This window comes from Lithobates pipiens, unplaced genomic scaffold (genome assembly GCF_037356315.1).
Source record: "Lithobates pipiens isolate NorthernLeopardFrog02 unplaced genomic scaffold, aLitPip1_a1.2 Scaffold_23, whole genome shotgun sequence".
Classification (NCBI taxonomy): Eukaryota; Metazoa; Chordata; class Amphibia; order Anura; family Ranidae; genus Lithobates; species Lithobates pipiens.
Genome location: NW_027507785.1, coordinates 46,325,882 through 46,339,507, shown reverse-complemented (window position 1 = coordinate 46,339,507; position 13,626 = coordinate 46,325,882). Strand labels below are relative to the sequence as shown.

The 13,626-nt window shown below is 43.0% G+C and overlaps 1 protein-coding gene across 4 annotated transcripts in view; it reads left to right on the top strand.

The window, feature by feature from the left end:
- The window catches only part of SEMA3F (semaphorin 3F), a 155,585-nt gene that overhangs the window by 105,714 nt on the left and 36,245 nt on the right, over positions 1 to 13,626 (top strand). For 2 of the 4 annotated variants that reach the window (XM_077451532.1, XM_077451533.1), the window contains exons 6-7: positions 7,165 to 7,248; positions 9,878 to 9,971. In XM_077451532.1, the coding sequence (XP_077307658.1) occupies positions 7,165 to 7,248; positions 9,878 to 9,971 (178 nt within the window). The remainder of the gene's footprint in view (positions 1 to 7,164; positions 7,249 to 9,877; positions 9,972 to 13,626) is intronic. The other 2 variants (XM_077451534.1, XM_077451535.1) reach the window with 1 other exon arrangement.

Sequence of the window (13,626 nt, the reverse complement as noted above, 5' to 3'; positions counted from 1 at the left end):
GAAGATTTCAGATGTGCTTTATTTTGGGAGCCGCTGTCTCTTCGTGCAAAACGATAAATGTCAGTTCGCACAGCTGTGAAGCAGACACAGACCCAATTATGGGAACATTCCCCCTCCAGGTCTGACAATTTTCTCAGAAGGTGACCGTGACCCCCGCAGTGGCACTGGATGTTACGCAATAAAACGTGTGCTTGAATTCATTACATCGGGGGCACTTGAAATCAATCCATCCACTTCCATCTATTGCTTCCATAACCTGTTCACATTAGAAGGTCTTTGATGTGAAATATAAGAAAGTCCTTTCATAATATTCCAAAGCTGTGCTCCGAGTTAATCTCAAAGTACCTGATCTCCCTTTTTTTTTTTTTTTTAGCCTAGAAAGTAATTCTTTGTTGCTATATGGAAGTGAGAGCTTAAATATTCTGACATTGGAAGCAGATGATCCTATAGTTTTCTATGAGACGAAAAGGGAAAAGTTGAGAGCCACAAAAAATCAGCTATTTCAATGCTGGTAAATACATAGGCAAAAAAAAAAAAAGCCAACATGTTTCAGCCGTTAGGCCTTAATCATAGCTGAGTCATGATTAAGGCCTACTGGCCGAAACGTGTTTTTTTTTTTTTTTGGCTATGTATTTGAAAAAAGTTTTGAAGCATTTTTAGCAGTTTTTTTTGTGGCACTCGCCTTTTCCCTTTCATTGCCTGTGATGGAGGCTGCGGAGACCTTTTTTCAGGCCCTGCCAAGAAGCAGATGTTCATTACCAGGGAGGCGGAAGCTTGGACACACCTGTTCTCTCTATGATATGTAAGGCTCCGCCATGGTCTGTGATAGCAGTCAGACCTCATGAAATTGGAAAAGAGGTCTTTTTATTTTCATGAGGAAGATGGTATGAGACAGTGATCTCCAAACTGCGTTCGGGGGGGGGGGGGGGGGGCGGTTGTGGCACTTTGCTTGCCTTTATCTGGCCCCTGGTGCACTATTCCTTCCACTGATATGAGATACTATTCTGCCATCTGACATCAACAATGGGGCACCATTTCTCCCACTGACACCAATAATGGGGGAGTATTCCTCCCTATGATGCCAATGATGGGGCACTATTCCTCCCACTAATACCAAATGTGGGGATGTTTACTCCCACCGATGCCAGGAAAAATGTCCCTAACGCTGGCCACAATCCGGCCCTCCTAAAGTCTGGAGGACAATAAACCGGCCCTTTGTTTAAAAAGTTTGGAGACCCCTGATTTAAGAGAAGGGCACATTTGGTGACACAAGACAGCTATGTCTACCAAACACGCCACGCCACGCCACGCTCTTTTATACCAAACTTCCTGGGAAGACAATTGGTTCTGGGTTTCAGCTGCCCACCACCTTGGTAGTTACTGTTGGCGTATGGCAATCCAAGATTGTCAGGAAACAACCTGTACACTGTATTTAGGATCTAGTCCATGCTGCTGTGATGGGTGGAGGTTTTCTAGGTTGACACAATGTATATAAGTGATTCTTCTGTTGCAATGTAGAGAAAACATTAAAGTGTATCTAAAGCCAATGTTGTTTTCTATTTTGGATAGAGTAGAGAAAGGTTACTACCTATGACTGTTTGTTTTTGTTTTGTTTTTTATTTTTGTTTTTATCGCATCCTGGGAAAATCAACTTTTCTGTTGGTTTGTTTTGGTTATCTCCAGGATCAAAATGAAGGAAAAGACAACATTTTGAGTTGTCAGGAAAACAGTAATAGAAGCAGGGCCGTCTTTAAAGCAGGGCAAAAGGGGGAGCTGCCCTGGGCCCCTGTCATTGTTGTGGGGCCCAAAACAGCTGCCTCATACTTGCCGACTAACCAGGTTTAAATTCCCTTGTCCCTTGTAGTTTTAGTCCTGTGCTGTGTCCCGATATCTGTGTGAAGTGCTGGTACTAATGCTGCCCAGCTCTGCCCTATTGGTGTGTGCAGATGACTCACCTGCAGACCCTGTGTTTACATGTAAATAACCAGCATTCATATGTAAATAGCGGCGACAATACTAAGTAAATAGCTGTGGCCGACGGCATTGATATGTAACTAAAGGTGGCATTCATATGTATATCATGCTCCCCTGCTGTGAGGAGGTGATGTGCTGTAACCTCTAGCAACTAGTCAGTGAGCCGTAATGTGTGCTGTAACCTCTAGCAACCAGTCAGTAAGCAGTAATGAAATGCTGTAACTGCTGGCAACCAATCACAATTGCTTCCTGATCTGATACAGAAAACTGATTTTAAGTCTAGCTGCTATTTATTGTATTTCTCAGAGCAGGTGGAGAGTGAAATTGCATGGGGGGGTCCCAAGAAAAATTTTGCCCAGGGTCCAATCAATATTAAAGACGGCCCTGAATAGAAGGGAAATATTTTTAAATGAGCAAACAGTTTGACCAAGCAATGGGGAAAGTGAACAGAAATGTGGGGTGAATCATCAAAGGAATCATCAGCAGGAGGTCCTGATTCCTCTATATAATCTTTATATCTCTAGAGGGGTCCCCAGCAGGAGGAAGGAGGTCCCGATTCCTCTATATAGATCTCTATATCTCTAGAGGGGTCCCCAGCAGGGGGAAGGAGGTCCTGATTCCTCTATATAGAGCTTTATCACTAGAGGGGTCCCCAGCAGAAGGAAGGAGGTCCTGATTCCTCTATATAGATCTCTATATCTCTAGTGGGATCACCAGCAGGCGGAAGGAGGTCCTGATTCCTCTATATAGAGCTTTATCACTAGAGGGGTCCCCAGCAGGAGGAAGGAGGTCCTGATTCCTCTATATAGATCTTTATATCTCTAGTGGGATCACCAGCAGGCGGAAGGAGGTCCTGATTCCTCTATATAGAGCTTTATCACTAGAGGGGTCCCCAGCAGAAGGAAAGAGGTCCTGATTCCTCTATATAGATCTCTATATCTCTAGAGGGGTCCCCAGCAGGAGGAAGGAGGTCCTGATTCCTCTATATAATCTTTATATCACTAGAGGGGTCCCCAGCAGGCGGAAGGAGGTCCTGATTCCTCTATATAGATCTTTATATCTCTAGTGGGATCACCAGCAGGCGGAAGGAGGTCCTGATTCCTCTATATAGATCTCTATATCTCTAGAGGGGTCCCCAGCAGGAGGAAGGAGGTCCTGATTCCTCTATATAATCTTTATATCACTAGAGGGGTCACCAGCAGGAGGAAGGAGGTCCTGATTCCTCTATATAGAGCTTTATCACTAGAGGGGTCCCCAGCAGGAGGAAGGAGGTCCTGATTCCTCTATATAGCTCTTTAGTTAGGCTTCATTTAGAATATTGTGTCCAGTTCTGGAGATCTAATTTTTACAAATATATTGATAAGATAGTCCAGAGACAGGAAACGAGCACGGTGGAAGGTCTGTGGGATAAAACATATCAGGAAAGACTGCAGGAACTTAATATGAACAAGAACACGGGGACATGACCTCATGTTCAAAACTAACCTTAGAAAGTATTATTTTACCAAACCGGAAATTGATACTTCAGAAGCCTAACAGAGGTAGTGACTCAGTAAACACTACGGGAGTGTAATACGTGAAACAATCATAGATTTATACTTAGACATTAAAGTAGAACTAAAGGTAAAACTTTTTTTTTTTTTTTTTCATTTTGGATCGAGTAAGGGAGGATTATAACCCCTGCCATATTTTTTCTTCGCCATCTGTGTCCCATTGGAGAGATTCGCCTTCACTTCATGTCCCAGAGCCAAACAGGAAGTGAGAGGAAGTCCCTGAAAATTAAGGGAATGCCTATGGGGACCCCCAGGTCACCAGAACAAGTATCCCTATAGGAAGATTTCTCCCCTATTACTTTTCTGGGGACAACCCAAAATGTGGGGATTTTCTTTCACTTTCAATGATAATGGCAAACATAGAGGATGAATACCCTTAACGGGGGGGGGGGGGGGGGGGGCACAGACTGCAGTAAAAACGAACAGGGGTTCTAATCCCTCTCCGCTCCATCCAAAGCTAAATAAAAAGTTATACTATTAGTTATACTTAAAAGAAAAAAAATAACAAATAAATAAATAAATTAAGCAACCGGAAAAAAAAAGCAGCTTTGTTGGACCACTTGGTATTTTTTCTGCCATCACTCTTCTTAGAAACACTTGTTTTGTCTAAGAAGTTTTTCCCGTTAGTTTGAGGAGATTTCCTCTCACTTCCTGTTGTGTCAGGAAACCTCCCCAAGGAGAAAGTAAAAAAAAAAAAAACAAACAAACAATTTTAACAGTTATTTTCACCATTTTTTTACTCTATCCATAAGACAGTATGCGCTTTAGTTATACATGAAGGAATTTGTGCCTATTTATTATTATCCAGAAAAAAAATGTAAATGTAAAAGTTAATGGGGTTGATTTACTAAAGGCAAACAGACTGTGCACTTTTAAAAAAAAGTGCAGTTGCTTCAGAGCTTAGTAAATGAACAGAAGCTCTGCTGACTTCCATCATCCAATCATGTGCAAGCATAAATGCTGTTTTTTTTTTATTTTTTTTTTATTTCCATGCATGTGATTGGGTATTCTTTGCAAAGTGAAGCTCTACCTCATTTACTAAGCTCTGGAGCAACTGCACTTTGCAAAGTGTACAGTCTATTTGCCTTTAGTAAATCATCCCCAATGCGTTCAGAAAAGACATATAAAGAGTTTATTCATTTTATTATTTACTGTTCTGTATTTTCAGTTATTGACACAAATGTGACTGTAAGAAATAATATTAATAATAATAAATTATTATTATTTTTATTTATTATTATTTTTAATTATTATTATTATTATTGTATTATTATTATTATTATTGTATTATTATTATTATTATTTTATTATTATTATTATTATTGTATTATTATTATTATTATTAGTTTGAAGAAGGCTTCTTTTGTATGTGTGCTATACAAATCTCTGTACTTATTTAGAAATGTGTCTTCAGTTTTGTGGATGACTGGAATAAGCACGCAGAGATTAAGAAATAGCTCATTTAGCAGTACGAAACACCAGATAGCGATTGAACCTTCCTGGCGAATGAGTGTTATAAATGTGAAGACGGGTTTCACGGGTGAATGTGCAGTGAATGTCTTTACAAAAATATGTCCCTAAATCTGGATCATTTGGCCTGTAAATGGGTTGATAATTAATATTGGAAATTAATATTTCGAATTTACCAATCTACAAATTATGATCATAATGAATGACCTGAAAAACTTAAAAAAAAAAAACGAAAACAAACAAATTTTTTCGGCAGTGCACATGTCTAGTAAATAAGGTGAACCTGTATTCACTTTAAATACCCAATGATGTGGTAGAATTTTTTTTTTCGATGACGGCGTTGGGATCACTGTGCCATTATTGACCATATATAGTATTTTCATGCCCATGTGTGGTCAATGATGTCACCTGGGCAACCCCACCCCTTTTCTTATATATCAATTGTCATCCACCGGATCATCCTTGGTGGGAGTGGTGTGCCCCAGAGGTGATGGCAGACAGTGATTCTTTTTCTTTCTTTCGGGCATCATGATTGATGAGGAGCTACATCACCGCACAATATACATGTCAGTGGATGGATATCATGAGACTTTTCTTTTTATTATTATAGAGCTTGTCAAAAACTGTTGTTTTTTTTTTTTTTTTTTTTTTTTGTGATGAAGGAAAGGTACAATGTGCTCCTTCCTCATTCGCATGGAGGGGCTGGTATCTGTGGGCCCCCTTACTGTTAAAGGGGCTTCCAGATTTTGATAAGCCACCCCGCCTGCAGCCCCCCCCCCCCCCTTCCCCACAACCACCAGGCCAGGGTTGTGGGGAAGAGGCCCTTGATTAAATCAACATGGGGAGAAGGTGCATTGGTAGGTAGAACCCCCAGAACAGCTGAAGTTCATTCCTTTTTACCAGCAGCCACTTTGAAAAGTGTAGAAACTCCACCTCTTTAGTAAATGATCCCCCAGTGTGTACATTGGCAGGCGGTGTGTATGGCCAGTATGTAAATTGAGTTGGCAGGTAGTGCGTATGGCCAGTGTGTACATTGAGTTGGCAGGTGGTGTGTATGGCCAGTATGTAAATTCAGTGGGCAGTTGGTGTGTATGGCCAGTGTGTACATTGAGTTGGCAGGTGGTGTAAATGGCCAGTGTGTACATTGAGTTGGCAGGTAGTGCATATGGCCAGTGTATACATTGAGTTGGCAGGTGGTGTAAATGGCCAGTGTGTACATTGAGTTGGCAGGTAGTGCATATGGCCAGTGTATACATTGAGTTGGCAGGTGGTGCGTATGGCCAGTGTGTACATTGAGTTGGCAGGTGGTGTATATGGCCAGTGTGTACATTGAGTTGGCAGGTGGTGTGTATGGCCAGTGTGTACATTGAGTTGGCAGGTGGTGTGTATGGTCAGTGTGTACATTGAGTTGGCAGGTGGTGTATATGGGCAGTGTATACAATGAGTTGGCAGGTGGTGTATATGGGCAGTGTATACAATGAGTTGGCAGGTGGTGTATATGGGCAGTGTATACAATGAGTTGGCAGGTGGTGTATATGGCCAGTATGTACATTGAGTTGGTAGGTGGTGTATATGGGCAGTGTATACAATGAGTTGGCAGGTGGTGTATATGGGCAGTGTATACAATGAGTTGGCAGGTGGTGTATATGGGCAGTCCATGAGCGCTGTGGGGTTGGTGTGGTGGTCTGTGACTTTACTCCCCATAATTTAGTGCTCTGTTTGTGTGTGAAAATGATTTTTCTACCGCAGGTGAGTTTAATTCTATATTGTATATTGTGGTGATTATCTCATATCATTGATTCTGTGTTTTTTCATGCGCTGTACATTTTAACATTTACTCTCTGAATGTGACCCTCCCCCTCCCCCGTGCTGCATGACCAGTTCTATGTATGTGACCCGTTACCAGGAATATAGTCCATGTCTATGTATGCATGTTCCGTGTCTGTGTGCACATTCTGTGCAGCTCATATACTCCTGTTTACATCAATGCATCCCAGAACTAACACCTAGGATTAGGGCTAGAGCCTCCATCTGTGCCCTGTGTGTCCACCATCCGTGTCGTTTGTCACCCCCCCCCCCCCCCTCCGTTCCTGGCGGTGTTCCTCTTCCTAACTTTAACCTGAAAGTTCTTCAGGTCTAACTCTTGTTGCCGTGCTCCTCTCTTCAGGCCTCAGAGCACATGGCGCTTCCCGGAGGACGAGGGAGCAGAGCAGCAGATTTCCCGCCCAGCCCAGCACCAGCAGAACACAAGGTGGGGCCACTCCCAGGGGCCCTTGAGCCCCCCCTTCCCCACCCAGATTCTGGGACAGTGACAACGTTTAGCCCACTTTCCTCCTTTCAGTGTGACATGAAACAAATTTTGACTTTCCCCTACAGGCTGGTTCAACACAGATAGAGCAGAGCCTGTGTGAAGATACAACTAACAGTCATTAAATGCTCAATAAAATAAGTTGCAGGTGGAATCGCCTTATTATAGCAAGACCTTTTTGTTATCATACACTAAGATACAAATGGCCATACAACAGTTTAAATATTGATACATAGGCCCCAATATGATGCTGATGTGGTCCCTTTATCCTTCATTTTCAACCACAAAGAACCATTGTCAACAAACATGTTGCCGAATTCCCAAAACTTTATGGTGGTGTACATATTCAAATGTGGCACTAGATTTGCTTAAATTATGTTTCTTAAAGGCCACATCCCACCAAATCCTTCTGTTGTTTTACTCATGCCATCACCATTATGTGGTACCAGCCATGGAGTGTAGACTATACGGCCAAAGGTTTCTGACCACCCAACCTTCATGCCTATATGATCTTGTTGCAGTTTGGTGAAGGCTCTTCATCTTGTTTCTAAAAGGTCACATCCCACCAGATCCTTCTGTTGTTTTACTCATGCCATCACCATTATGAGGTACCAGCCATGGAGTGTAGACTATACAGCCAAAGGTTTCTGACCACCCAACCTTCATGCCTATATGATCTTGTTGCAGTTTGGTGAAGGCTCTTCATCTCGTTTCTAAAAGGTCACATCCCACCAGATCCTTCTGTTGTTTTACTCATGTCATCACCATTATGAGGTACCAGCTATGGAGTGTAGACTATATGGCCAAAGGTTTCTGGCCACCCAACCTTCATGCCTATATGATCCTGTTGCAGTTTGGTGAAGGCTCTTCATCTTGTTTCTAAAAGGTCACATCCCACCAGATCTTGTTGTTTTACTCATGCCATCACCATTATGAGGTACCAGCCATGGGGTGTAGACTATATGGCCAAAGGTTTCTGACCACTCAACCTTCACCCGTATATGATCTTGTTGCAGTTTGGTGGAGGCTCTTCATCTTGTTTCTAAAAGGTCACATCCCACCAGATCCTCCAGTTGTTTTACTCATGCCATCACCATTATGAGGTACCAGCCATGGAGTGTAGACTATGTGGCCAAAGGTTTCTGACCACCCAACGTTCATGCCTATATGATCTTGTTGCAGTTTGGTGAAGGCTCTTCATCTCGTTTCTAAAAGGCCACATCCCACCAGATCCTTCTGTTGTTTTGCTCATGCCATCACCATTATGTGGTACCAGCCATGGAGTGTAGACTATATGGTCAAAGGTTTCTGACCACTCAACCCTCACCCGTATATGATCTTGTTGCAGTTTGGTGAAGGCTCTTCATCTTGTTTATAAAAGGCCACATCCCACCAGATCCTTCTGTTGTTTTACTCATGCCATCACCATTATGAGGTACCAACCATGGAGTGTAGACTATATGGCCAAAGGTTTGTGACCACTCAACCGCCACGCCTATAAGATCCTGTTGGACTTCCTATTCCCAAAAACATGGCCATTAATATGGAGTTGTTTCCATTACCCTCATGGCCATTAATATCATGTTGCCCCCCTTTGTGGCAGCCTCCGGTCTTCTTGGAAGGCGTTCCACAAGATTTTGCAGGGTGTCTGTGGGAATTTGTGCCCATTTGTGAGGTCAGGTACTGATGTTGGATGAGAAAACCTGGCGAACAATCGGTGATCCAGTTCATCCCAAAAGGTATTCAGCAGGGCTGAGCCCAGGCCATTCGAGTTCCTCCTCACCAGATAGGTCAAGCCATGCTTTTATGGAGCTGCCTTTGGGGCGCAGTCATGCTGGAACAGAAAAAAGGGGCCTTCACCAAACTGTTACCACAAGGTGGAAACGCACTAAAATGTTTTGGTGTGCTGTAGTATTAACAGTGGCCTTCACTGGAAACACCTGACCTCAATTAATGGGAGGGGGGGTCCACATTCTTTTTGTCATATAGTGTATTAAACTCAGGTTAACTGAAAGGTCTTGGTGTAAGTTTAGAAACTACTTGGCTTAGTTTATATCATTTTACAAATGGGTAAAGGTCTGAGCACCTTAATATGTCATTTTGGGCTCCTTTAGACTGTAAGCTCTGTGTGGCAGGGATTTAAGAACCTTGTGTACCAGAGATAGCCAAGAGTCAATGTCTCCACCATGTAGAAGATCTGAAAAATCGAAGTAAACTGGACACGTAACCCTTTTGCCATTGAGCTTTGTTGTCTGTGCTTCACCATAAGTGTATCAGCACAGCTTGTTAACTGTCCCCCATTGTCCTTTCTGGTCACCACACCAGTAAGCCTTCATTATGTTTGCAATTCCACCTCTTCAAAGGAGCTTTTTTTTTTTTTTTGTCTTCATGGGTTGGGCATCCCTCGCAGATCCTAAAATATCCATTACCTCTGCGTTCCACAAAAAAAAAATAAAAAAAATTGACAAGAAACCAGATTCTTAAATGGGCAGCAGGTTATGGTTGTGGTGAAGCACCACGCGTGTTGTGACTGGACGTGTCCTCATCTCTCTTCCTCTTGTCTTTCACACAGGATTATGTCTTTTACCTGGATCCCGATCGTGTGGAGTCAGGCAAAGGCAAATGTGCTTACGACCCCAAACTGGATAGCGTGTCTGCGCTCATCAGTAAGTGACACTTTTCTATTCTGATCTTGGATTGTAGGATGAGACGGTGTAAATCCTTTCCTTGCTCATTTCCCATATCTCCTTTCCAGCCAAAACATACTTTTTACTTGTGAGCTCCTGCAAAAAGCCGCGCGTCTTGCGGGACACTTCCAGCGACACCACCAGAATACATCCAGAACTTTATTATATTATTCAGGATATTTAACCCCTTCTGGCCAGAAGGCTTCTGTGGTGGAAATGTTTTAAGTGATATAGTTACATAGTTAGTAAGGTTGAATAAAGACACCAGTCCATCCAGTTCAATCTGAGTGAGGTGTCTACAATTGTCCCTATCCCTGTACATTGCACACTCACATCGGTCCCTACCCTCAAGGAGCCCACAATCCAAGGTCCCCATTCATATACTAGGGCCAATTTTAGACAGAAGCCAATTAACCTACCTGCATGTCTTTGGAGTGTGGGAGGAAACCGGGGTACCCGGAGGAGACCCACCCAGGCACAGGGAGAACATGCAAACTCCAGGCAGGTAGTGTCGTGGTTGGGATTTGAACCAGCGACCCTTCTTACTGCTAGGCGAGAGTGCTAACCACTACACCACTGTGCCGCCCGATAATATAATATCGAATATAATATCGAATATAATATCGAAAATAATTATTATTATTTATTTTTTTTAGTCCTACAATGTATCAGACTGTCCTTCCTCTACCCTTGACATTCAGAGATACATTTTATACAACACAAAACTTTAAAAAAAAAATAACTGTAAAGCTTCGTACACGCGATTGGATTTTCCCACGGGAGTTGTGTGATGACAGGCTGTTGGCGGGAAAATCCGAACGTTTGTACGCTCCACCGGACAATTTTTTTCCGCAGAACAAATGTTGGATGGCAGGTTTTTAAATTTTCCATGGACAAATGTCTGTTGTCGGATTTTCCGAGCGTGTGTACGCAAGTCCGTCGGACAAAAGTCCAAAGTGCAAACACGCATTGCTTGGAAGCAAGGACGTGCCGGAAGCGGTCGGTCTTGTAAACGAGCGTTCGTAATGGAGAATTAACATTCGTGACGTGGAAAATTATGAAATCTCAAAATGCAGCGCACAATTCTCTTCTTCTTTTAAAGTGGGGTGCCCCCTAAAAAAAAAAATAAAAAAAAAAAATGTAAAAGTCAGCAGCTACAAATACTGCAGCTGCTGACTTTTAATAATTGGATACTTACCTGCCCCAGGGTCCAGCGATGCGGGGGAACGAAGCCCCCCCCCCCTCATTCTCCGCTCAGCTCACGGCGCCGGCATTCTTACTGTGGGCACTCGGCTGTGGTTTCACAGCCAGGCACCCACTGCGCATGCGCGAGCGGTGCTGGGCGCCGTGATACGCCGCACAGTCATCTGGGACACGTGACAGGTCCCAGATGACTGTGCGGCATGAGGGGAAGTGATATCACCAGCCCGGGCATTGAAGAAGGCAGACTACGAGGGACCCCTTAGTAACAGGCATTTAGAGGTGAGTTAAAAAAAAAATTTTGCCAATTTTTTTTTTTAAGAATTTTAAGCATTTTTTTTTTTTTTTTTTTTTTTGGTGGGCTTTGCTGGTGATACTGGTGGAGTTATTGCAAACGTATTTTAAAAGGCTTTTTTTTTCTAGTGATATCAAGAATAATATTATTATGCTTTTTTTTTTTTTATTTGGGCAAGTTACCACAACACCATTATCCCGTAGTTTTTAAGATCAAAGATACAACTATGTCGGTGTCCTTTGTTAATTTTACATTGTATTTTTTAAGATGTAACTGCCGACTCCCAAACTGCCATTTGAAGTAAAACACACAGCCAAATATTATTCTCCAATTTTGTTATCGTGCATTAAAAAAAGAAAACAAATAAAATTAGACATGCTATCTGCCAATAGAACTTAACCAAAAAGTGCATTCTATGCATCCGAAAATATAGAAAATATACCAACTCAAATCATTATTATTCAAGCAAAAAAATAATATCAAAGCAATAACTTCAAGGCCAATAATAAATAACACGTTATCTCCTCCGATTCCGCAGCATGTCTGGGTGACGAACAGCCGTTCAGTAACGAACTGAAAAGCACAAAATGAAAATCTTTAATAGAAGTCAATGTAAGCCGCTCTGAAGTCGCCCCAAAGTAGTGCAGGAACCCTTTTCTAAGTCAGAGCGACTTGAGTCGCTCCTATTAAAACAGTTCTATTGCACTGCATGGAGCGTGACTTGTCAGGCGGCTAAGATGCCGGACGGGTCGCCCCTGGGTGAACCGGGACTAGGAGTGACAGAAACTGTTACTTTTGTATTTATTTATTTTCTTTTCTTTATCATGTGCTTTCTTTGCTTTTTTCCGGTGGATTGCACTGCACTCTTATCGGCCCATCTAGTGAAAACATGCACTGTTTGGATTAAACTACTTTAGATTCTTATCAGTTCTTCCAGTAAACATGCTGTCAGTTGAGAATGACACTTTGTGACGGCCGGACAATGTACTTTCTTACAATTTGGCCTGTCAAGGACATAGAGAAACATCAGGAAGCACTGAGAGAGCCACTTAAGGGTGGATTCCCAATGGGGACGGTTGATTGGAACCACGTCTGAATAGGATTGCCCCCCCCCCCCCCCTCCTAAGGCAACCCATAAACGGAGGACATTTCTTTCTTGCAACCACGGGTCGATTGAGCAACTTGGGTACATTCAGCCTGCCCATACATGGTTTGAATCTCAGCTGATTCTTGAGGAACCGGCCAAGATTCGAAACCATCTATGGCTGGCTTAACTCTCCTTCTGGGTTTCGCGCACCATGCACTTCTTGGGCATGCTTACATTGTCACCTCTGCCAACCAGACTACAGTGATGTTGCTGCTGTGCTCCGTGGGTGCTCAATGATCTGTGAGACTTTTGTGATCTGGCATGGTTCATACCCAGATTTAGGTGAATTATGCCCAAAGCCACTTTGTCCAAGCAGTCCTGGAGATGGTTTGGAACACACACCACAAAAATTAGCTGGACTAAAGGGAGGAACCATGCCCGATCACAAAAGTCTCATAGATCATTGAGCACCCACGGAGCACAGAAGCAACATAAAACATATGCAAACAGATAAAACACCTAGTGTGGTTACACCACGAATGGTACCAATGGATGGACCAGGGTCTCTTCGAGAGGGAGTCAAACAGGCCTCATCATGTGGTGCTAAGCCGGTTAACCCAATTTTTGGAATTCTTACCTAAGCAATAGTTTCCTAAGGTTGGAAAATCTCATTGACACACTCTAGGGTACTTATTTTGAAACACAAGGCCCGCCGGTCGAATCCCGCCTGCCAGGCCTCATGTGGTGCTAAGCCGGTTAACCCAATGTTTGGAATTCTTACCTAGGCAATAGTTTCCTAAGGTTGGAAAATCTCATTGACACACTCTAGGGTACTTATGTCAAACACAAGGCCCGCGGGTCGAATCCCACTTGCCAGGCCTTGTCATGTGGCCCTTGCACCCAAGTTTGCAGCTGGAACATGACAGAACACCATTCCACCACTTCCGGCTCTCATTCTCCACTCCTGCTCCCTGCTGTCACTTGTAAACACAGAAGCCTTGTGTTTTTACAAGAGACAGCTTTGCTCTCAGTAGCTCCCGAATCTAACAGAT